We start from the raw sequence: 26885 nt of genomic DNA, 5'->3' as shown, positions 1-26885 counted from the left end.
TGGGTTCATTTGGAATGCTTTAAAGGGGCAGTTTTCAAACCCTAGTTCTTGCATTAGTGGTTGTTGACATTGACTGTCTATGTGATTTTAGTCCTTTGTGCGGTTCTCCTTTGAAATTTTTACACAGTCAATTTGCTCAGAGATTAAGCTGATAATAAACCTGCCCCTTTAAGTGTAATCTGTGTTTTTGACACAGATGTGTTTTGGTTGCTTGCCAAACTGTTCCATTTTGCTTACCACTTCAGTTGTAAACATGTTCCCTCAAAATTTCTCCTCAGCCTATCATGCACAATTGGCACACAGCCTCAGCCAGTCTTTGTTTTATCACCTTTCATTCATTCAGTTCTCATTGTTTGCCATGTGTAGACTGCCTTGGATCCCACCACCAGCCCGGGCCTCTTTATATCTCATGCAGCTGCCCTTCAAAATTGGTTCAGTGCATTTACTCTGTGAAGCAATATTTTATGTGTGAATTTTACCATTTTAGTTTTGTTCATTATGGTGCTGCTATTGAAAGTCATAAAAGCTGTATTATTCCTTATGTAAAAATCTAGTGTAAGTCTACCTTTCAAATCTCTGTTGAAAAAAGATTCAGTTTATATCTTGGTGATCCATAACGGGTATCACCCCTTCTTAGGGGTACCATATTGGATGTGACACAGTGAATCTTTCAGTCTGAGAAATCTGATTTAGAATAGATTGTTCTTTTCCCACTTGGTATCATCTTCCTGCACAGGAACAGGGCCAGCAAAATCCTAGAGTTTTTTGACTGACTGTTCATCCAAGAGGGAATCTCCATTAGAAGCGGGAAAAAGACCTGTAGTCGCACACAGAATGTCTTGTTAGAAAAAGCAGACTATTTTATTGAATTTGGCAAATTCATGTAAATTTGCTGTGTACAGTAAAAGATGGACACACACTAGATATGGACAGACGCGACAAAAAATGCCAGCTGTCTCATCACAATATGACATTAGACAGAAATAATACTATCCCGATATTCAATGTTTAAAAAAAAAAAGATGTGTCAAAGTTAAAAGCCCGAAGTAAAAATTTCACTTCTGTAAATGTGATTGTCACCCACTTCTGCCATTTCAAATTTCTCACAAAAATCAGCAAAATGAATCAACGGATTGAAATTTGATTCAATTCAGCGTCTCCAAAACAAATGGACAATCAGAAAATGTTACAAAAGGGGGAAAATTTACAGAACTTGGGTGCAATAATTAAAGAGAAATAAATACACAGGAATATAAATACAAATGAAATGAACACCAATAAAGCAAATACTGATATATTTCGTAGATGCTTTGTCAATAATTGCAAAATCAGTCTTTTTTCCAATTGCTCTTGCCCAGTGAAACAAACTGATTAGTGTTCATTACACATTTACCAGAGTTAGGATTTAAAAAATTCTGAAGGCTTTGTTTACAGGAAAGAGTAGAAATGGACTAGACACAAAAAGCAGCTGCCTGTAGACGAACTGATACTGATTTTTGAACCATGATAGTAATAAAGTGCTACTTTAAGAAACAAATTATCATAATGTAGTACCAGTTCTCAGAGAGAATAAAATAAAATTACATTTATTCACACTAACTACTCTTGGACATTTTCCTACTTGCATGAAAGCAATGGACAGGAGGTGATACAAATTATTTCAACCATTTTTTCTTCCCACATACCATTCATCAGATATAGAAGGCTGGTTCTTTGGTGAACCAATCTATAGTTTTCCTGTATGCAATTACCATACTGCTAAAAACCTTGCTTTGCATTCTGTACAGAGGGTGATCTTGTAATGAATTTTGCTGGACTTTTAGTTTTCTTTAGTTTTTACATTGACTCGCTAGAAATGCACTTTAGATGGAAACATTTCATCCCGAAAATTCTTTTTAAGCCCTGTTTACAAAATACCTGGACAATTTGCAATTTGACACTATCCCTGACCTTTGCCCTCAAACCATTTCCTAGACCTATACACTTTAACCTGATAGTAAGGACTTTGTGTAAATCACGTACTGCGATGTCACAGGTCAAGGTTCAGCTGTGTACAAAGGAACTCTTAAGAAAGAATGGAGGAAAGCAACATCGCTACAACAAACAATTATTTGGAGAGAAGTGCCAAGTATGTTCACATGTATTTTGAAAAAACTTAGAATGATTTGAGAAAAATAAAGATGTCAAAGTTTAGCAATATTTTCATGATTTTCAAACTCTAGTCAATTCTTGATATGTGCATAATTTTTAGGAATTTTGATGAAAATCAAAAAATCACATCACATTTGTCCTTAAATCTGTTACCTATTTGTTCTGTTGCTATTGGCAACTACTGATAAAGATTTGCCCCTTTATCTTCTATTCAATCACTTTGTTATTTATTTTTTTGTGCATTTTTTAAAATTATTTTTTCCTCAGAAATCTACTTTCACAGCACACAATGGGAAATCTAGTCACTTTTCGAAAGGTCAGTGTTTAAAAGTGTAAATACTCTCACGCAATCTCCAGTTGAATCCAGAAAAAGATTAAAATTCGAAAATAATTGCCTCAAAGTCAAAATTCAATTTGTGGTTATTTACAGTAGGCAATAGCTAAATACATGTACTCTGAGACTGGATGGCTTTTTATCAGCACTTCGTGAGGAAATAATATTGCTGAAATCAGCTTTAAAAACCAAATACATTCTTCTAGTCGTACAGCTACCTCACAACTTCTATGATAGGTCAAAATTAAACGCTTCCATAGAATACATCGATGAACAACTGATATATTTTGAGTGTTTGACAAAGAAAAACAAGTTTACCACCAGGTATTCAGATTCACAGATTTTTCAAACATTTTTTCTTGAAAGTTGCAGCCAAATTTTGCACAAAAGTTCTTTCATCATTCAGTGTGTGAATTTCTCTCAAAACAACTTTCGGATATCAATATGGTAGTACAGATATGTAACGCTTTAACTCTGTCATGAAGGTCACGATTCATACTCTGCATGTAAAACACTCATTTCAATTTATGCTCATGATCAAGTGTCCTGGACAGCAAATTCTCCTAAGAAAAATATGTAAAGCCTTATTCCAAAAAAAATTATGAAATGTCTCTTTTTTGACCCATAGAAAAATCTGTCATATAAAATGTACATCACACAATAAATAGATAAATCTTACAGAATATACACCTAAATTCTATTTATACAAGACAAAAAAATAATTACATGTACAACAACAAACAACTGTAAACTGTCATGGATGGAAACGAATAGGGTATTTGTAAAGCTTTAGGTTTCACTAGGATTAAAATTTTCAAATCAAATCTATAATTACATAATTTTAAAATCACTGATATCTTAATATTTAAAATTTCCAGAAGTGTGTGCCTCTTGGATTGATCAGGTCAGTGGAGATAAATATCAATAAACATGTTGATAAAACGTCTTTGTGTTGGTGACAACAAGCATGTCCAGTTTAAGATTACTGGAAATAATCTTTACAAAATGGGACACAAAGGAGACTTGTGAATTATAGTTGTTTATGCTTTAAATCGGCACGGTGCTGTGGATTGATGAAATGACAAAGATAAAGAATATGTTGATAATGATGAAAATGATGATGATGATGATGACGATGATGATGATGCAAATGATGATGATGGTCATGGTCATGATGATGATGATGATGATGATGATGATTTGAATATTAACAATCAGGCAGATAATTATTGTCTTCATGCTATGAAGACAACAAATTCTGGCGACAAAATTTTCAGCAGCAAAAGAAATTACGATGATATTGGGTGTGATGATGATTGTTATGATAACAATAGTGATGGTATGATTATGATTTGAATGATGATGTTGTAAATGAATAAGGGAGGATGAGGAAACATAAATATAATAATGAAAATGAACACTGAGATAACAACATCTCTGCCACCTAAATGACATCAGTCATGATCACATTGGTGTGACATAGTTACAATGTATCCTGATTGGAATGCCCAGAACATGGATATCGGCAGGATTTCAGAGATATCCGGAATAGCTTCCTCCGTGTCAAATGCATCTGGCAGAAACTTTTGTTCGAAACCAGTTGGGAGGCTACATGTTTCAAGTTGACAAAGCATCATAAAGCATTTTAAAGCATGGTAACGTCAAAAATGAATACATATTGCATCACAGACTGCACTGAATCATGGGTATTGTGACACTTTCCTTCCCTCACTCTAACATCCCACGATGGTAAAAGAAGCACACACAACAAAACATATATCCCAAAACACTGTGCAAGTATGTATATATATCTATATACACATCGTATGTACAACAGGGCAACATCATATGTCCTTATCATTCCACTATGTTTTTGCACATGCCCCCTTCTACCGTGCATGGTAAGAGCGAAATTGGAAGTAGAAACCATACACTCCAGAAGGCTGGGCCGTCGAAATAACGGCATACTCTAATCATTGTCAAGAAAACATTAATATATCCAAAGTAAATTCAAAAAGTTGCAACAGTATCATATTGCAAAAACATGAACAGCGAGACTGCTTCAGGAAGTCTGTTTCATGTCAGTCACACGGTGATCACATGACTCTGCCCCGCATTATTGATCTCTTCTTGATAGGAGCATTGCTTAGATGTGGTCGTAAGCTCTCAGGGAACAGATGATGATGTAGCCGAGCCACAGAAGCACCAACAAGACTCCGCTTAAGTACTTGAAGAGTTTGGGTCCACCAAGCTCACCGCCAAGTGCCTAGTGGAGTTCAAAAAATTTGAAACCAGTTATGATTTGTTTGAGTGACCAGTCCTGATTGATTTCAACAAACAATATAATACACTTACTATTATTTTTCCTTTTGATTTGCAATACCTTTAGCAAATACAGATTATGACTTATCCTAAAAAGCAGTCATTAAAAGTGGTGGTTTAAAGAAAGATCTAACACACATTTGGGTTATCTTTAGGAATGAGCACTGTCCATTAAATTTTTGTATCAAAAATTAAATTTCACTTTGTCAATGAAAGTCTTACAGATGAACCTAAATCATTGACAGATGATGGACACTTTCAATAAGCAATTACATTTTGATGTTGCGTACATTCAACACTTCCATACATACTTTGATATGAACCGATTTATGAAAATCATGCAAAGTGTGAAATCGAACAAAAAGAACTTTGTTTAACAAAAAAACAAAAGAATTTACTATTTTTTGTCTGGGGGCGCTTGTCACTGAGTTCCAACTTACCTTTCTTCGGACTATGAGAAGAATCAAGCATACACCGCCACAAGCAGCAAACACCTGAACAGCAAGGTCCAAATTAGCCGTGGCGTACCGTAATTTTTTATCTTTGACATATTTGTACATGACGTTGATAACCCAGGGAAGTCCAAGACCTAGGAATACGTTCACACTGTTGCTTCCTAAAAGATATCCGTAGAAATGAGGATATGTTAGCAATTTTAAAAAAGGAAGCTATAGACATGGATATAAAATTAAGTATTTCCTGACTGTATGAAATTATCTCACTAAGGTCATCCTTGGGACCTGTAAACCAAATATTAAAGCTGTCTGACCAGCGGTTTTGAAAAAACAAGTGACCCAACAGTTAACAGAGCTCTGCTGTGTTATGTACAGAATAACTTTTTGTGACACATGTATTGATGAAGAAGGCGGATATCTTTGATAGCTCATTTCAGGATGGCAAAATTAGCTGCAAAAATGCAAAATTGATTATTTCATCAAAATTCAATATATTACATTAAGATAAAACCTAGGAACCTGTATACCAAATATCAAAGCTATCAGATGAGTAACTTTTGAGAAACAAATATTTTGACCAAAAATGGCAAAAATTGACCAAAAAGTACAAAAATTGAAGATTTCATTAAATTTCAATGCATCACACTAAGACAACCCCTAGGAACCTGTATACCAAATATCAAAGGCATCAGACAAGTAGTTTTTGAGAAACACAATGGCACCAAAAATACAAAATTGCAGATTTCATATTAAGTTTATCTGAAGGAAGCTGTATACCAAATATCAAAGCTGTCAGACCAGCGGTTTTGATGAAATAACGTTTTGACCAAAAATGACAAAAAATTCCTTAAAAATAAAGATTTGTATATTTCATCACAATTTGAACAAATCTAAGTTGGGTTGTCCCTAGGGACCTGTATACCAAATAACAAAGCTGTCTGACCAGCGTTTATGAAGAAGATTTTTTACCAGAAACACCTTTTTGGCATTAATTTGCCTATTTTCAACAATACAAAAATTAAAAAAAGCATTTTCTCAAGATCATATTTTTCACCTACAAAACAAATATCAAATCAGTAAGTACTGTGGTTCTCAAGATATTTGAGTGGATGGACGCCCCACAAACGGACATACATACATACATACATACATACAGACTGACGCCGGACGGACACCCATCCCAATAGCTTCTATAGACTATATAGTCTATAGTCGCTAAAAAGGAAGATACAATGGCTGTCACTGCAGCTTTCTCACATGTAAAAAGGGTCATTTTTGTATACCTGTTGGATCTTTCAAGATGAACTGATTTCATTGAACTCCTCTGAACACGTGTGGTCAACTCATACTACAATATCTGAAGGGCTTTTTGCCCTGTTGGGCATCTTCAACCCTGGAGACTTCCCGTGTCTTTCAATGGAGTGTGGCTACGGAAAAAATATGGCTTTCCACAAGAAAGTTCATGTCATATAATCTATGTGGGGCCTTGTAAGCAGACAGACGATTCAATGATTTGCATAAGTGCAATATGCCACCGTGACCTCTCACCTGTTATATTGCCAATGGAAGCGTCTGCATACTGATCCTGCATAGCCGCAGTCCTGCTGGCAAAAGTGTCTGGTAAACTTGTGCCAAGGGCTACAATGGTAATGCCAGTAACGCTGGTTCTGAGTCCAACAACGCAGCCTAATAGGTGACTTATCTGAAGAAAAAAGCATAGGGAAAGATATTGGCATAATGAAACAGAAACAGGTTTGTGAAGTGTGTATAAAAACCATCAGACAATTACACTTTTGTTTTACAATATACACAAAGAAAATATCAATTCAGGAATCAAGCTTACTTTGTTCACAAACCAGGAAGAATACGAGACATAGCTCCAGGTTGATCATTAACAAGAATCATATCCCTCCCTTTCATTGGAGAATGGAGCTGAATGCACTTTCAGTGACTGATTATGAACTGTACTATCACTAGCTCAGAGCCCACAAGTAAGACAAATTTAACAAAAAATACTGAGCTCTACTTGTTAGAACTTTCAAATGTACAAAAAGAATTATTGAAATCAAATAAAGTAGTTTTTTTGTGCAATCATTGATGGAAGAAGTCTTCTTGAAAACAGCCCCTGTCACTGGCATAGTACATTGGCCTCTAAATTACCAAGATTGTGAAGTATCTTCGAATGACCACCTACACGATAAAATCTTGGGAGAAAGGCCATCAAATCTGTTTAGAGGGCGCCCTCTATAGGGCAATCAAAACTTATTATGAGAGAATTATTCGTTGTCTACCAGGTTTGTAGTTTTACCAAATACAACATTGTATGTTTGGCAAAATGGCTGTTGAAACCTGAAATCAATCACATTTTGTCTGTTTTGCATTTATGTTCATTGTATGACGGCTGATCAGCGTCCTGAACGTGATTTTTACTGGTTCCATAACAGCAAAGGAATTTGTTAAGTAAAATTATTTTCATACGATTTTTGAAAATTGTTAACCCTGACCAAACTCTGACAAGTACAGTACGTGGCACATTAAAACTGTGACATCACATGGAACAAGCAGAAGTAAAGCTGCATTTTATATACTTTCAAGCTAATCTGCACTTTTACTCCAGAATACATGATATAATATTGATGTCAAAGCATTACATTTAGAAAAAAGCCTTGAAAAATTTGTTTTATTTTGGAAAAAAGAAAACTAGAAAAGAGAAATTACAATGATGATAAATCCTCATTATACAAGACCAGCATGGAAGCCAGATAGCAACAAAGAAGACATAACCAGAAAAAAAATAATTACGTGACCAAAGGACTCACCAACTGACTATAAACTAAACAACACAAGGACACTGCATTTTCTACATTTCATTATCAACATTGCATCTCTTTTGTTTGTGTTGTCTCTTTTCAGTGACAGGATGAAGTTAATGATGGGATATTTCAGCAATCTCCTTTTTCTTTCTAATTGGCCCCTCCACAGCAGACCTCCAAGTGTTCAGTGACAATTATAGTGTATTTCAATTAGTCTTTTCCCTCGACAAAACAAGATACAGCTCTGCCCACTCTTTAATCAGTCACTCTCTGTTACGAAAGAGAGCAACTTAAAAATAAAGACACACAGCCACGGATGACGTCCTTTTGCGGCTTACACAGTGAAAATTTCACAGAAAAAAGTCTTAAAAGAAAAAAATTTCCCTGGAAGAGCATTTCAAGTACATGCATCAGGAAGTAATATCTGACTCTGTTCAACATTGTTATGATGACAAGGGAAGCCTCTCAAGATAATAGTTTTTCAGGTAGACTTAGGCTATGGATTTATTTAATGATCTATGGTTGAAGTGGACACAGTCACAAGTGGAACAGTTATTTTCTAACAAAGCCGGGTAGAGTGGTTCTTTTGTTTCATGGGAACAAATAATTAAGTGGAGATGAATGTGTCTTTAATTGATGCAGAAGAGGTCTGAAACTCGTAGTGAATTGAAAGTGTTAATTCTGAATTACATTGATCTGCTTAAGGGGCAAAAAATCAATACTTTTAATCAATCTGGAAACAAAACGACAATGATATCACACGTCAGAGTTCTACAATCCCCAGTTCTTAATTTTTTTCCCTCGTTTTTCTTAACTAAGCACTTATCTCCTTCTTACCTAATCATGCATACATTTGGTGTCAATTCCCGGTGTTTTCTCCAGGATGAGAGATTGCACGAATCCCCCTATCTAATGAAAATCCCCCTTCAATTAATCACAAGTGGGCAGTGTGTTGCCCTTCTACAATGAGGTTTGAGATTATGAATTACTTTATGATGTTACCACTATCTGTAGCCACCAGTAGCTAACCAGTTTAAACACTGTTGAATACCAACAAATGTGATATATCAACATTTCTTGCAAACTCATTTCAAAAGAAATTCATATTCCGTGTGATGGTCAAGTATAGAAGTAAACTATTATATCAAAATAAGTGCTTTTCGTCCTGAAACTTACTGGATCTCAATAAAATATTTAAAATCTAAATGTTGTCAGTGAAAAAAAACAATAACACAAACAGTAAGATAAAACTTGAAATGCAAATTGGGATGTGTTTTACTTACCTGTTCAATGACGGCCGTCAACGCCGCAATCATCATAAGAGAGAAGACGAAAGTGGGCCATCCACTCAGGGCTTTTCTGAAAGCACAAAAAAAATCATCAAATTTAAACTTTTTGGCACTCAAATCTTGGTATTCATTATCAAAAATGACCATAGGTTTCCTGATTAATGCTGTTGTTGAAGCAGTCACAGAGAACTTTCCTTTTTGTGCAAAATAAATTGGAAACTTTTCAATATGGAAATGGTACGTTCAAACATATTCAAGCACTCTCCAGCAAATAATTCTTTGTCAAGAAGTGCTGAGTGTGAAATTACAAGCAAGCATTATAGGGGTTTTAAAAATCTGTCACTATAAGACAGTGATGCTGACACTGCGTATTATAAAGACAAATTCTAGAATGTATTCTGCCCTTTTTAAAGGAAGATTACTTCCCTTTCGAGCCACAGTAACATGCCTATCAGCTGTTGATAAATCATAAGTACAGACACAGAAAAATTTTGAATTTAGACAGTGTCCTCCACATGTTGTAAAATCTGCAAAGCAGAGGGCGACTCAAGCAAACTAAGGGGTGGAGGTCAAAGTAAAATAGGTTACAAGTCAACAGGTCAAAGGTCAAATGTGAGGTCACGTTAAACAGTAACCATATGAGTCAAGGTATAGGGTTCTATTATAACTCAGTGAGTCATGCTGCACGCAAGAAAATACATGGACATGGGACATTCAACAGATCAAATCGGGGCTAGAATACAAACCATTTTACCCTGTTGATTAACAATTTTCAAATCTGAGATTAAAAATGCAAATCTTCGAATCAACATGTCTTTTCAAATGACTACATCCAGATCAATTGAAATCACAGACTTACTTTGGAGGAACGAATGCGAACAGAACTTTCCAAAAAAATGTAAGGAAATGCAAAAAGTAGTCTAATCCGGCTGCTGGAACATCATTTCCATCCTCATCCTTGTCTCCTCCAACTGTCATTGCACTGGAAAAATGAACCAAAATACAGCAATTAATGTTGTACTCATAAAAAAAGCCCCATTGATTCCTATAAATAAAAACCATCTCTGTAGAATCAAATGTGTTTTCCATCTCCTTGATGACACTCAATTTAAATCGGCATCTTAAGTTTCCTCCAATTTATTGAAAAGCTGGACACAGATGAAACCTCTACTTTGATGAAGCCATAACCTGTGAAGTTGGCCATCACCTTATGTTCAAGAACACTGCCATGGTAACTGAATATATGTTGGCTTCCTGACGTGACAGAAACTCTCTACTATTTTCCTATAAATAAGGCGCAAGGTCAGAAATTCTCATCATGCCCCGTGTTGAGATCTTCACTGAGTCATCTTCACAGTCATCGTTCCTGCCATCACTTCGCATTACCCACCGCTATATGATTGCCTGTGACATACTATCAAAACATTCAAAGTTAGCTAGTCTTGAAAGTTAAAGTAAACCTGACTTACTTCCCGGCAGATTGTGTTGGCATTTTTTTACGTGGACAAAATTGACTTTCCATTTCTACACAGACTATGTTAAAAGTTAATTTGACTAACCGTTACTTTCTAAATAGATTGCCTTGAAAGTTATAATAGCATAAACCTGAATTACTTTCTAAATATATTTTGATCAAAGTTACACACTGTCAGATAAACATGACTTACTTTCTAAACAGACTGAAAAGTTACAGAGATACAACTGACCTACTTTCTACATAAATTCTGTTGAAGGCCCTACAGATAAATCAGACTTACTTTCTGAACTGGTCACACCATGTCTCATCTTCCTCCTCATCATCTCCGATGAGGTTAGCAAGCCTATCTTGTACAATGTCTGCAAAACACACAATGAAGGAAAAATTTTTTATTGCTGTATAAAATCACTCCGAGGCAAAGTTTCCATAACACTCTATCAATCCCACTACCTGTTCACATATAACTGGTTCTAACTTTTCAAGAAGTTACATAATGATTGTAATGTGTAACATTTTTATGCAATGAAATATTTTCATACAAGGTAGAAAAGCATAGCAAAAAAATTGTGTGGAAATCTTGCAATTATACCATGAGTGATACCACATCAGCAAATTGCTCTCTTTTAATTTTTAGACATACGTTTAGCAATATGTTTCCCAGATGTCCCTAACGCTAGTAAAAACAGAAATTCATATAGTCATTTTGACCTCAATAGAAATGAAAAGGTCATGATTTAGTGAATTCTGATGTTGATAAAACCCGTGTCTTATGAAATCTACTCAAATATTGCCTGGTCTCAGCCATCTGCTGACAAAATTAATCATGTTCCGCATCACTGATCTTGTCGGCAGGGTAACCCACATTGCTGCCGTGGTAACAACTCACCTCCTCCGATGTTTGCCACGCAAGCACTGTGCTCACCAATCTTAGCACCAATGCTGGGGTTGCGCAGGGTGATGACAAAATTTTTTGATTTCTAGGGATGGAATGAGACAAAATGGGAAAAGTTTGATCGGTAACTTTACATTGATCATAACTAGCCAATACTTTGATCTAGAATCTATAAATACCTTGTACATCATTCTTTTGTGAAACAGAAATTATCCTGAAGGAAAAAATTTTCGAATTTAAAAACTGGTGCCTATACAAGTCTGCCAACTACATGAACATAATGATTACACATTTTCAATAATTTCACAAGAGACATTAAAAATTTACCGATCAGGAGTAAGAACGATTGATTAAAGAATCTGAAAATATAAAAAGGTTGAAAATAGTCATGCCAAGCTAGAAAGCTGATCATCTGCATGAGACAGCACATTTGGTTTCTGTTTGCATATTTCAGATGTACTTCTCAAATCTTAATTTAGATTCTTGGTCACAAAGAACAACATTGTAACTGCAGCGCTCTTTGATGGTTCCAAATTGAAGGAGTACAATGATGTGGCAAAAAAACCTCCAACTTTCTAAACACTTCATTACTACACCTACCTTGCAATTTTTGTGGACATTGACGGTGATCTGTTTTGACATCTCTCTGTGTTTGAAACAGAGTGTACCTGAGACTGCTGTGTAATCACTCTCATCGTCTTCTTCGCCTCCTTTTGCCGATCCATCTCTGAAATGAGAAATATTTACCTCACTACATTCTGCCTATGAATTCAACATACATCTTCAAAATCAGGTTTTACACCTCTGCCGACACCGTGCTCAAGGGTAAATCAAGGAGTCACCGTGCATATTTTGGGACCTGAGAAGCATACTACATTTTGAAGTTCAAAATTGAAGAGAATCCATTCATGCAGGCTGATGAAACAGACAATTATACGATTTTCAACAATCTGAAAATCTGTCCTAACTAATCTTTTCATTATCATTCCATTACACATGTTTTGATTACGACATGATTTGGTAGACTGTAGTTTGATAAGGCCAAAAAAAATAATAGGTTTGTTTCTGGTCATTGACATGTGGCAAAAATTATGCGGTGACGCGGTTTTTTTTTCAATTTTTTTTATATTTTTGGTGGAATTTGATACATTTCCCCCTTTTTTCCATAGGCAAATGAAAAAAAGGAAAAAAAAAGAGTTGATGCGCACACTTTGAAGTGATGCGCGCGCTGACCAGAAACAAATCAATTTTTTTTTTTTTGCCTAATACCTACGTTTTTACGTGATGGCCAACTGTTTATCTAAAGTTGAACAAACCGCGACAAAACTCGGTCAAAATCAACTCAAAAATGGCCTCCACAACCTTAATATCACAACATTTTTCCTTGGTTTTAACCCTTTCACCACCATGGTTTGTCCCAAATCCATTGTTTTCTATGGTAAAGTTGGACCTGTATACAGGGAACTGGGGGTGAAAGGGTTAATAGGGGAAAAAGTTGTCATGATGATTTTTTGGATTGGCAGGAACACTGGTTTCAACTTTGACCTCAGGAACTGATCAACTTTGACCTCATGAACTGATCAACTTTGACCTCATGAACTGATAGGTTGAAGACTGCAATTGACTTACATGGTGGTATACTGGATTGTCACAGTACCATCAGACCCTTTGGATCTCACAATAGTCGCTGTCAGTGCTCCCTTGGAGAGGTCAGCATGGTAACTGGGTTCCTCAAAGGAAAATTCTCCTGGTACTGTAAAAAAGAAAGAAACATAATTTTGCCAAACAAGAATTGATACAGAATTTTTCAAATACATAATTATTGACAGAATAACATCGAGAATACATTGCACCTTGCGTGAAATGGCTTGTACTAATTTCATTGGGCAAAATTGACCCTTGACTTTTTTGAATAGCTTGTCCTGATTTGATTGGTCCAAACTGACCCTTGACTCCTTTGAATTGCTTGTTCTGATATGATTGGGCAAAACTGAACCTTGGCTCCCTGGATTGATGACTTCTAACACAAACTGACAGACTAACTCAAGGCAGTATAGTCATGAATATGGCATCATGATTGTTCAGTCCTTTCACAGAGAGGCAATGAAAATGAACTCCGACAGCTTTTCATTTAAAAGTAAAAAAAAAAACATAAAAGTTTGAAAGTGATCACACCTTAAACTAACCATATTGACATTTCATTTCAACTTTTTGCGGACGCCGCTTAGTCTGTTTGTGAAAATATCTTAATTCATACACTTCACATTGATTTCACGAAATGCCGCCTGGCAGGTGATAGGAAGTAAGGACTTACCATCATCATCAATAATAGTGACTCGACAGACACTTGGATCACCCAGGCCGGCATCGCCACCTGCGTTCTTCAAAATGACATAGAAGTCCATATCGCTCTCATACTGATTGTCGTTCACAATGGGGATTGTCATGCTTTTCTTCCATTCGGTGTCCTTGAATATCTGTGATGAAATTTATAGAATAAAAACCGACGAACTCGAAATCAATCACGATGAAAGTGTCCCTCCTGTTTTAGAAATGATGACGTAATACACAGACAAGCCCCAGGTGTAATGAGACTGCAACCACTCATAGGTGATATAAATTAAAGAGAAAGCGTTTCTTGCTTTCATCTGCAGGGCAGCTGGCAATCAAGACCGTGACAATGACTTCAAAAGCCACTGGTGACCTGAAAAGCTATTAGAAGAGTGGAAATATACATGATGGCTGGTGCGTCAAAACTTCACTTTAAAATATTAATTCTCATTGCTTATGTACTGTGATGATTATTAAAGTTGAAATTCAGATGGCATTTATTCGTCACTTTCCCCATTAGTTAGGTGTAGCCTCAACATTTCTGTACACCATTTCAAATTTATTATTTCAAATGTATAATTTCAGATGTAACTTTTTAAATGTATCATTTCAAATGAATAATTCAAACATATCATTTCAGATGTATCATTTCAAATGTATCATTTCAAATGTATCATTTTAAATCTATCATTTCAAATGTATCATTTTAGATTTGATATTTAAACTCATGTACATGTATATTTCAAATGTACCATTCCAAATTCAAATGTATCATTTCAAATGTACCATTTTAGATAAATCATTTGAGAGTTGACATTTCAAATGTATCGTTTCAAATGTATGCATGTGGGGAACATTAAACTTTTTTCCTTGTTCTTCTTTAAACCATTAACGATGGCTTTAATTGAAGCTCCATGGAGACTGAAGATTAAAGTGAAAAAGCCAGAAACTGGAAAATGATGGAGAGGCTATACACCCTCATTTGAAAAGGAGGGTGATGACAAGATTATGCATGGGAAAGGGAATTAATAGGGGTCATGCAATCTTGATAATCTGGGAGTGGAATTATGTAAATGACAAGGGGCAAAAAACAGGGTCAATTAGGATAGAGTTGAATGAAAGGAGATAGAGAATGTTGAAAAGGATATGAATTGAAGTGATAGACACTCAAGGAAATTCTTATTTAAGAAACAGACAAGTCACTAGAAAACAGGTCAGGAGACTGCTCAGGGGAAATTTGGCCAGTCTGATGACGATGGACAAAATGTGACATATATAGCAAAGATGCATCACACATCTGAACAGGGAATATATAGGTCCTTCAGTGTTCGATTGACATTTCAAACGAAACAATACAACTTTTCGTAAGTTTTCACGATTCTCTCATAAGAATAAATCCTGAGACTAACATCACCCTGAGAGTATAGTCTTGGATTCTATACAATAATTCATTTCACATCACAAGAAGATGTCGACTTACCAGTTTTCCCTGAGTAAACTTATATTCCGTATCCCTCTTAGCAGAACCATCTCTGGTTTCGTAGTCAACGGTGACTACTCCAGTGATCATTTCATCCTCCGCTGGTTCATCCAGCAATTCCAAGTTACCATTTTGCTGTGGAAGATAATTTTTTTTTTATTATTATTAAAAATTTAAAAATTACTACATGTGGGGAAGTTATCAAAAGATTTAAGCTGTTCAACCCAATGCCATGCAAACTGGTCCACAGCGACCGTTGATAACAATGGGTTTGGACAAAACCATGTTGGTTGGAGGGTTAAATCTTAGTATACTAGCAGCCTATGTGGAATCATTCCCATTTTGAAAGTTATAAAACAGAAAATACAATATTAAATTCTTACATTAAGTCAAAGGGTTAAGTTTTTCACTGCTGACTACTACACAGCCGTTCTAATTGTACACATTAGTGTATATTTTAAGCCTTCCGGTTCAATGGTCCAAAAACTTAAAATCATGCATACTTGATTTTACAGAAAAATTACCAGTTCTAAGATTAGCTCAGCATAGCAAGATTCAATCTCCAACGTTCTCACTTATAAATCCCCTAGTACTGGTACATGTACTGTTTTACAATTTTCGACGCGCCCCGCAAAACAAAATTAGCACAAAAAAATTCAGACAGTCAAAAATTATTGCGTACGTGGCCTGTTTTGTTATCTACTCATTTACCTTTGCCTCATACATCTGATCAGAAAAAAAATGATTATAATTACATAATAAATAAAATTGTCACAATGATTGATAATTTTGAGTTAAGTTGTTTACCCTATTCATCAAACCATATGCTCATTTATGACAAGAATGCATATCCATACGTTATTACTTTTACTCACAAAAAATACAAGCACAATAGCGGATGTAACTTCACAAAGTCTGCATTATTTTGCATTTAAAAAATTTGGAAGGACACAAACGACAAATACAAATAGAGAATAAAAGGAAAGTGCTATTATAAAAGTCCTGGTCTTTATTTCTTATCCACGTTTCAAAACAAATATTCGCATTCAGCTTTGATTCTGTAGTGATTTATGTATATGCATCTGGAAAATATGATGATGGACCATCCTTTGACAGAACATGATGCTGTCCGTATATTGACAACGATGATTGATTGTCTACAATATTCGCGTCGGTTTCACAGAATGTCTGCTGGCAATAAATATGTTGTTTGAAATCTACATGAAAACAGAGTCATGTTGTTCAGTACTGACTACAGCAGCCTGGCAAATCACTGGAGTGGAATTAATTGCAAAATTTACGGTCGCGTGCCATCAGGAACGTGGGAAGATATTCAGATTTTGAAATTAATCCATGAATAATAAAGCTGGTGTTGTTGTCTGTTAAACTTCAAAGAAATACGTAACGGTTTAAAACTCCAATTGATTCAGCTTGCACTTTTGTAAAAATTACTTTATCAAACAACCGAAATTTTCATTTCATCATTACAATATTAACATCTTTCATTTTTTCTATTGCTTTCTCATATTTTTCATTGTTTCTTTATGGCAAATTGGAGTTTATTACAGCAGAATTGAGATGTAATCAAACATGTTAGATGTCGATTACACAATTGTCTCTTTTGTATGTATTGAAATTTACCATCTGTGATATTTTCACATCTCATTTCATCCTCTGATGATATCATTGCCATAGTAACGTTTATTTCCTCCTAAACAACAGGAAGAATGCACTATTCCATTTATATGATTCTTCCACGTATCATCAGCTAACTTTCCTTCATCATATTATACTGAGTTTGTGTAAATTTTATAAAAAGTTTTAGCAAAAGTCAAAGCAATATTTTGTCTTCTTTCTTAATATTTCATCTCCACGTACTGTGTCAATATATAGCCTGTTTTAAATAAAGTTTAGTTTTAATAGCAGATCATAAAATGAATTTACAGAGACCTGTTGATAAAGTGAGGATGTGTGATGCTGTAGTTCTGATAACAAGAGTTATTCAACCTATTCACGCTTCGTTAATCTCTTTTTAGAATTTGAGTTTATGATGAACTACCTCCCAAAGACGACATTTTGATTTTGAATGAAGAGGGGTTAAAAGATCAAGAAATTGTTTCCACACATCAGTTGTTGCGTGCATTTAGCAGAGCTGAAAAATCTTTTATAGTTTCTATTTTTAGAATCTTTGTGAGTGACTTTGTGAATAATGAAGCAGTGTAAAGTGCACTTGCACTTTCACAAGTCTAGGTTCACTGAACACATTTTTTTCCGTCAATGCCAGACTCAGGATGTCAACCTCTTAAGACTCTCTCAGAACCTCTCATTAGCAACGGAATGCCTCTGGATAATTCAATCATATTCATAGGCCAAGCCAATACACTGGCGTAGCCTGGTTTCAATACACAGTGCCTCTGGGCCTCACTTAGCCAGGCCAGGCTATTGAGGGCACATCAATGTGAGAAAAAGATTAGAATGTTTAAGCTTCATGGCAAACTATGGGCTGTGAGAGAGTCTGGTCAATTAGCCTTCCTGCTATATATATTACAATTATTGAGCCTCAAGACAGAATGTCAAAGTCATAATTAATTTCAAAATAAAAAGGTTCCAATTATTGCTAAATTGGTCCCATGTTACCTCCTAAATTTAACATTTTACAGGTCCAAAGATAGATCTTGACCTTGTGATCAACCTAAATGTACAATTTTAGAATTACATTTTTCAACTTTGAGAAATTCCACAAAGGTCCACCCACACATTATCTTTGAATTTGACAGCTATTTTTTTTGCTTCATCATTTCAATATTACTTCAGTTTTACTTTACTTTCAATTTTGTAATAACTAAAAAGATTTTACATCCAATATTGTACATCAAAGATTATATTTCTGAGCACTATGTAGATCACACTGAATATTCATATGCAGATCTGAATATTCTTATGTAAATTTGATTATTCTTATGTAAATTTGAATGTTCTTAATTTGAATACTCATATGCAAATCTGAATATTCTTATGTAAATTTGAACACTCATATGCAAATCTGAATATTCTTATGTAAATTTGAATATTCATAAGTAAATCTGAATATTCATACCTAAGATAATTATAATGTAGTATTAATTTAACAGCAGTCTCAAAAACAAACATGATATATTCCTAAACATAACTTTCTCAACTGAATATTTGCTATCACTTATTTTGTACTGAGAGTCTTTCTGTCACCTATATCTGTGCAATATGCTCTACATGAATCTTCATCATGTCATACTTTTCTGCCATATTGATATTTTGTAAGGGTCCTAAAATAATTGGTAGTCGACTTAAAAATGGTGGCCACCCAATCTTTTATGCATAAATAGCACTGTGGTGAGTAAATTATTTCCAACGCTTGTATGAGGTATTAAAATGGAGAAAGAAAACACCTTTCTGAATCACAGAATCTTCTTGCTTGGTATGGACTGCGGTCAGTGGAATGAGATGGAGAGGAGGGTCATATTCCCAAAGCTTTGACATTTCATCAGAGTTACAGATAGCATCCATTAAGAAACACACTGTGAGTGCACGCACTTGATAACAGGATTCAATTTATTCACACTCATTCGCAAATTATATATTTATCATGGAGGGAAAAAAGAAGGCAGACTCCCCTACTCTGTCAGAAAGCAAAACCTGCATGTAAGTGGCAAACACAGGAGCGTAATTTATGGGTGTGAGATGAGAATCCAGCTGGGACACGCTGGTCCCATTGCGAAGTGTTTACAATGAAAAATAATGGAATCTTCTTGTTTGCCATTTCTCAAGTTGACACTCGGTGGACCCATGAGTTGTTGCATTATGATTTGCATTAGTCGAATTAATGTGACACCAACACTGCAGGTTTACGCCATGATTGGCCATTATGTATTATTAGACCTGACAGTAACAAAGCTGGAAAGATTAATGGTCAGAAATTTCTCATTTTCACTCTTTCACGGCACCATCTGCAGCACCTCAATCTCAACTTGGCTAATATAAGCCACATGCATTACATGTTTGTCCACTTTAAAAGGTGTGTGTCTATCTGTGTGCATAGTTAATGCCCTGCCATTTTTCTAACAATGAACACCTACTGTGTTTTCAATAGACTTATGCACGTTGGACCATACAGAAATGTTGTAGGAGATAATATCACAAGTTTTATAGAACTACTGATCTCAAAAACTAAAACATTTTACAGTGGAAAAGCGACAAGTTGACTCCATGACCTTGATACAACCATTTTCTATCTACTGTGACTTTCAAAATTTGAATCTATGACATATACTTCATGAAAACCGAATCAGCCAATCACAAAGCAACACTATGAACACGAATTTCTAAATACCACGGTGATGGCCAATCAGATGCAGGTACAGAAACCACTCTATATTTTAATTTGTCAGATTTCAAATCTTGGAAAAAAACAAGTTTGCTCATTAGGTAATGTATCTATTGTAATTAGCTTTTGCTAAAGACCAAATTTTAGCCTTTGAAGTGCTTTCTTTGAATCAAATACAATGAAGTTATCTAGCTTAAAAAATTTGATAAGCAATGAACTTGTCTACTTACCACATCGGACACTCTCAGCTTTGACTTTGATCTGAAAGACAAACAGCGAAATTGATATTATAAGCACTGTGTATACACCTGCATGCACAAAATGTTGTGACTGAGTAATGTATTGCTTGCAATATTTTGAAAACCAGTTTCATCAGTACGCAGAATTAATATTAATTGAAGCCTGAACTGTGTTTGATATACAGACAAGCTGTTGAAGTGAAACCTGTGATGTTCAGACCAGTAGACTGGTTCAAAACTGTATATCAAGCAGGCCTTGAGCAAAAAAATAAAACTCTACAAGCAGAATTAAGATGTGTTAAAGACAATACAATTCTACTTTGCCTCGCTTGAAATTAATTCTCCCACATACCTATGATTCAAAGTCTATTCCATAGCTCCTATTCCTAATTTATATTCATCTTCTGGCAAAACCAAGAAAGATTAATGGATGGTGTATTTAAATCTTTTGAATGACCAATACAGATGGACCCTGGCAGTCAGTTCAAAACTCAAAACATGCCATTCAGTAATAAGGTAATGCAGGCAAACAGCTTTTCATCTCAGCAGTTAACAGTAGAGCAAATCAATTATAGTCAGTTTTTTTTCCTTTCCGTATTCCTTATGATTATAAAGAAAAGGAATTCAACTCAAAAACCATTACAGAATTGTTTTGTTTGCTGGGAAAGAACTGTAAGAGTGATACAGTAATACTAGAAAAAAGGCATTTCTTTTGATGAAGCGGGGCCTACATTTAAACCTGCTTGGATGACAATTTACAACCGCTCTGGTCGATGTTGATTACATCTAGGGCGACCGTTTCAACAATGCGCCCATTGTCAGAGACCGCTTTCCCTTTTAATAGCGGGATGAATTCGGAATTTCAGCATCTGGAACTTATGGATGAAAGCTAAACGCCTTGTTGCCACTTTCAATTTAGAGACTGCAGGTGTTTCTGCACGCAACTGGGCCATTCTATCCCTATATACGTATCAACTCTCCGTTGATCTTGCTGAGGTTCATCCTTTGATGAGGCATTGTGAACAGTGTATGATGAAATACTCTCAGTCACCTCAACTCTTTGCAACCGCAAGAAATTATCATTATCCATTTTTTTCATTTCTTTTTTCAAGCTTCTCACTTTTCCAGAAGTGGCCGATTATGAAAAGCAATGCTAATGAATGATTTAATGTATTTTAAAATTTTGGTAATGTGTATCAATATTTTAAAATAATATTTCTGATGTATGTGATCAATTTTTGCTTTTCAAGTACTATCTGAAGATATCAATAACAGTTCAAATGCAGAAAAAAATGTGTTGTGGATAGAGTTTGTAAATTTTAAAAGCAAATATTGGTTTGAACCACAGCATTAATACAAAAATACATGTGGTAACATTGCCCTTTATGTCTTTTAGGATTGCAATTGCACGAAAATCCTTGACACTATTTTCTAATGCACAACTCTCTTCAAGTCGCATAATATTTCACGTTAAAACTTGATTTGCAATTTGTTCATAGCGTCCTTGTACTGTGCCGTCCAACATTGTAGGTTTACTTGGGACTTGAAAAAGGTTCATATAGAATCTGTTGTACTGGATCAAAAAGACAGTGTATAAAATTATTATAGAAATAACGGGCGACGCGCTGACTATTAACGTTTATTTATGGGCAAGGGCGAGAGGAAAGCCAAAAATAAACGGGTGAGGCTTGCCGAGCCCGTTAATTTGGCTTTCCTCGAGCCCGCGCCGATAAATAAACGTTAATGGTCAGAGCGGAGTCTGTTCAACGAACTGGAGAAAACCGTCAAAATTTGCGAAAATTTTTGGAGCGAACGACAACTGGGCCCCAGAACTGAGCTATACGTGACGCACTGTCACATGCCCTGTAAAATATTGGTAAATCCGGAGATATTTTCAGAAAAAAGGAATCTCAACTTGGCCCACAAGTGCTCCATTTTATTTTGTGATTGATTATGATTTACTTCTGAGCTGTAAAGTTACGATACTTTGAGTTGTTAATCTTATTATTCATATTCACAGGCATGTAAACAGACCATTACTGTGTATTTGTGGTCAGTCACATGGTTCAGCTAGACCAATCAAAGTGCGACATGCAGGGCATGGTAATATAATACTGATTAAACAGCCTCAATGAAAAAATCTCCCAAGGCAAATTCCAGAAATAAAGGCCATTAAAAGGAGATCTACATAGTTGGTCATTAAAATTTTAACACCTTCTCAAGCTATAAACAGTAAGTCTGGCAATCTGATGGCACAGCTGCAATTGCCTCCAGCCATCAAACAATAACAGATACTTGTCCACTGCCATCACTGCCTTGGGCATGTAATGACCAAGCTTCTCTCAATTATATACCAACATCTCAGGCATCCAAGGTGTGAAAATCTTGAAGGGTCACACACAAAATGTCAAAAGTTCAGTTCAAATTTGCAATGCATTATTTTTTGCAGTTCGGTCTTTGAGATGGAATGACTTTCAAAATATCAAGGCTGCATGTGCTATTACGTATCCACATGCATATGTGTGAAAGTATCAAGAGAGATGGGTGGAAAAGCTAAATGCTCAAATTACCTATCATGCATTCATTTGAGCAATTTTCACAAGTTCATTGAAATAACTATAATCAAAAGATGCTATCGAACAATCCCCTGACATGTCATTTTATGACCTTTTTGTGACCTTATACTCTTTCTAACCTTTTGTATTCAATTACCCATAACATCAGCCCTTGAGCTGTATACAGGGTAGTATATGTACTTGAGGTTACCCAGGAGTTTTCAATATGGAAATTATGGAAACAATGAATAATTCATGACACCATATCCATATTCATTGAGCATATTTCTTTTCTTCAGGAAGTCATAAAAATGTTCAGTTTGTCTAAATTGATCATTTTAAGATATTAAGAGGTATCTCATCCAAACCCGAAAACGTGAGCAATGGTGAAATGCGAAATCACCATGAACCAAAAGTAATTGAGGTTAAGATTTTTTTTTCAGTTACTAGGCTAAGGCCAATGCAAAGTCTAATTAAGGCCGATGTCTTTCAACTTCACCCTCATCCCCTAGGGATAGCTTTTTAACACTGAGAAGCATTATTCCTCACATGTGTAATTACATGCCCGGGGTGTGAGGAGTGCCGGTAATGGCGTCATAACACATATCCCGGACTGATAACAGCGTTAACACCAACTGGACCAGTAATGGTGTTAACACCAACTGGATGTCTTTAATTTCAATTTCAGTGTCGAAAGAACCTACGCATTTTATTCTCTGTAGGAGGCAGTGTGCATGCTAATAGCTGTGGTCATTAAAGAATGAACGCCCGCACTGATATAGACAATTATTTTGGTAAGAAGCATTGATTAACTGAAGGAATAGTAACTCATTTACATAAGATCACAAGTGGTATCCTCTGTGCATCTTTAATTCAAACCTTTCAGGGGCATGATTCGACATTTGTTATATTTTTTTCATGATTATACAATAATGGTGTTCTGCTGATTTTGAAAATTATGCAGCTCACAAGTATCTCCTGGCAAAAGCACTATGTGGTAACACTTTCAGAGGTAAAGGCGACGTAATCATGTCCACTCTGCCTAGTTGCTTTGCTATGGTAAAGGCCCCCATCAGTAGTAATAATTAATTTGGCTGGCTACAAATGAACGTTTATTTATAGAAACAGGGTAGATGACACAGATTAAGTGTTGATCAAGGCAAAGAATGGTTTACACTATAGAAAAGGACATTCTGGAGGCAAAGGAAGAAATTCGATTTTTTTTTGAACCCCAAGAAAACAAGCACAGAACCATGTCCAATAGACCTGTTTTAAGTTGCATTCACGCTAACAACATTACACCTCCAGAAACAAACAACTGAATTCAATAACGAAAGAAGTCTGTGCCGGGAAATTTCATTTTGTCTTTCATGATTACGTTTGCATTGTGTAGCGATTACTTTTTTGCGCTCAATTTACTTCTTGTGAGCATTAAACTGTGAAACGTAATATCAATGGTTGTTAATGCCCTTTGGCACTTTAATCATATTACTGTGACAGAGTTCAGAAGATGGTGCACGCCGTATTCCTTTCCTCTCGATGCAAACACCAAGAACAACACAACAAGCAGACAACTTGCTGTCTATTTCCAGTTGATTAAGGCACTCAGTACCTTTGGCGCCTTTGCACGCATAATTTTGAAAGGAAATTTTCAGTTCTTCGTGATGCTTTTGTAAATTTATCCTGATTATTCGTACAATTGACAGTTTTTCCCTATGATATTTGAAATACATCATGCAAAATTAGGGAGAATGAATATTCTCCATTGATAATGACCCAATATCAGCTGATTTGCATGCTGAAACAATAAATGAATACAATTATGCATAAATGGATACAATTATGCATAAATAGATACAACTGTTTTGAAATTGAGCATATATTAGATGAGGTGAAATGTATTAGACTCAACATCTTGACAAGGAAGGTTTCAAGTTTTAGAACAAAGGGATCTGACAAATACATTTTTCTGTTTGAGAAGCATTTCACTGATTGAGATATCCTAATATAATTTTTTCTGAACTCTTTATTTAAGATGGATAATTCCTAAAGAACAAAATATCAGGACACAAATATCACGTACCTTAAGAAGAAAATATACTCACACTACATAATACAGAAACAGCACTTTGTGCAAGCAAAGAAGCTTATGGAATGAATAACAGAGAGTTAAACAACTGTTTCTTGATATACTGTCGGATTATTAATTTGAGCACCGTCCCTCCACCCACAGATGGTGATTTGAGTTACTCTTTTCAATCCTTTTATTCTCCAGTGTGACACATGCCTACAGGACTGTTAGAACAGTCATGTATTCAATATAAAATCTGATCTCCTTGATGTAATAGGATTCACCACATCTGAATCATCCAGGAATGGGTGTCTCTCCGTCACAATTGGAAACACCGACTACTTCAAGTTGACAGTCTCTCATTCAAGAACTCATTGTGAGCGGAATTCAAGAAATAATACCATGAACAAAGCAAGAAATCACAGTCAAAAGACGCAAGGCCCTCTATCTATAAATCATTACGCATGATACTGAAAGAAATTTGGCATGAAACCATGACAGCGAGTAAACATTCTTGTTTTTGTCTCTCATCTACCATTATTTCATTTCAAATGTAAAATCAATGAGTCTTCAATGAGATTGGCGTATTTCATTCTATGCCTACTTTTTTTGTTCCCTTACAGACGTGATAACATTATTTTCAAAAAGCATTTCAAGTCTTACATGTACTTGTTGCATAGAATCAGGATAAAAAAGGCTCAGCTATTATCGATGTTTATCAAAATAAAACAAGATTCATCTATTGTTTTCAAACGTATAATAGCAATCATTATATTTCTTTTCGTTTTCAGTGCCTGCGGTATTGAAGATTTAATTGGAGAGCCATACTCATAGGGCAATATACATCAATAAAAAACGCGATACTGCGAGTATATTGCTCGAGAAGATGAATGGACTCCATTAATAATATTTCACAGAATTCCGCTACAGTAGTTGCATACTTGGGAAATGAAATATTAAACATGGGGCCCGGGGGCACCGACGTCCTTTGTGCCTCCTTACTGTTTATTATTTGCCATAAATGTGAAATCTGGCAAAAAGTCAAATTGTTTGGACATAAATGAAAGTTAATGTGAAAGTGAATCAAGAGTAAGAGATGGAACTCAATAGGATCAACAATATCTAAAACAGGAAACGGTGAACTTATATGATACAGAAGGGGAGAAAATTTAGCCACAAACTATTGTAATATAATGGACAATGGCTAATCTAAACCAAATTACTTAAACTGGATTGTTGGCATTGATTACACATGTATTTATTGTCCATCAAATAGAAAATAAATTTGGGCCATTGACTAAAAAACATTTGCTTGTTACACTCACCACACTTGTACTTAGTATTTGGAGTGTACACCTATCTACAATACAATGATAAAAAGTTTGGACTCTGAAGGTCAACAGTGCATCTTTAATGTATAAGCTTACCCCTCAAGTATGTATAGGCCAAAAACAATATTCAATTTTGAATTATGTAGTGCAGGGAAGGACATAGAATATGGTGAAAAGCAACTAAATATAAAAACTGAATATACAATTATATGGAAATGTTGTTTTTACAGTCATGAGTATCTAGTGTGTGTGCCGAGAGACAATATATTAAAACTGGACAGTATCATCCTGACCAGAGTTTGTCTGAGTGGTTGTTTCCTTCTGATTTTCTGACACGGTGATAGGTACAAAATATTATGTTATTCACCATAGTTAAGCAACATAGCTTGCATTTTGTTCACTGCAGTAGAACTGAGTTTTACATGTAAGATAACTTTCTCATAAACTGTAAATTCTGGCTTGTGGCAGCTCAAACGTCGCAATACTACATTTTTTGATATGATATGGAGTGACTTGCACACATATGCAATATGCAGTGACAGTCGATATATTCATAGTAAGAGTCTACTACATTCAAGCATAGTGATGTTGACAACTACATGCATGCCAGTGCACGATTTCAAAGTAGCCAGGAGGAAATTCTAATAGTCTTTTAGTGGAAATAGGCCCTTTACGTATTAAACCACAGTGAAACAAACAACATTAGTTATCGTCAGGTGCCGCCAACTGGTAAATTTCATGAATTTTGCAAAGTCATCACAAAACATGTTTTGAAGGCTGATATA

General features: G+C 35.4%; 1 protein-coding gene across 2 annotated transcripts in view; it reads right to left on the bottom strand.

The window, feature by feature from the left end:
* Positions 1-837: 837 nt before the first annotated feature.
* Positions 838-26885, bottom strand: part of LOC139121788 (sodium/calcium exchanger 3-like) — a 90480-nt gene continuing 64432 nt past the window's right edge. For both annotated transcript variants that reach the window (XM_070686948.1, XM_070686947.1), the window contains exons 8-19: positions 20135-20165; positions 15545-15679; positions 14048-14210; positions 13363-13486; positions 12334-12460; positions 11728-11818; positions 11122-11200; positions 10224-10346; positions 9359-9434; positions 6811-6964; positions 5248-5423; positions 838-4751 (exon numbers count right to left, since the gene is read on the bottom strand). In XM_070686948.1, the coding sequence (XP_070543049.1) occupies positions 4632-4751; positions 5248-5423; positions 6811-6964; positions 9359-9434; positions 10224-10346; positions 11122-11200; positions 11728-11818; positions 12334-12460; positions 13363-13486; positions 14048-14210; positions 15545-15679; positions 20135-20165 (1399 nt within the window). In that variant the 3' untranslated portion in view covers positions 838-4631. The remainder of the gene's footprint in view (positions 4752-5247; positions 5424-6810; positions 6965-9358; positions 9435-10223; positions 10347-11121; positions 11201-11727; positions 11819-12333; positions 12461-13362; positions 13487-14047; positions 14211-15544; positions 15680-20134; positions 20166-26885) is intronic.

Source organism: Ptychodera flava, chromosome 21 (assembly GCF_041260155.1).
Source record: "Ptychodera flava strain L36383 chromosome 21, AS_Pfla_20210202, whole genome shotgun sequence".
NCBI classification, from domain to species: domain Eukaryota; kingdom Metazoa; phylum Hemichordata; class Enteropneusta; family Ptychoderidae; genus Ptychodera; species Ptychodera flava.
Note: the sequence above shows the minus strand (reverse complement) of the source record. Positions and strands in the feature narration are given on the sequence as shown.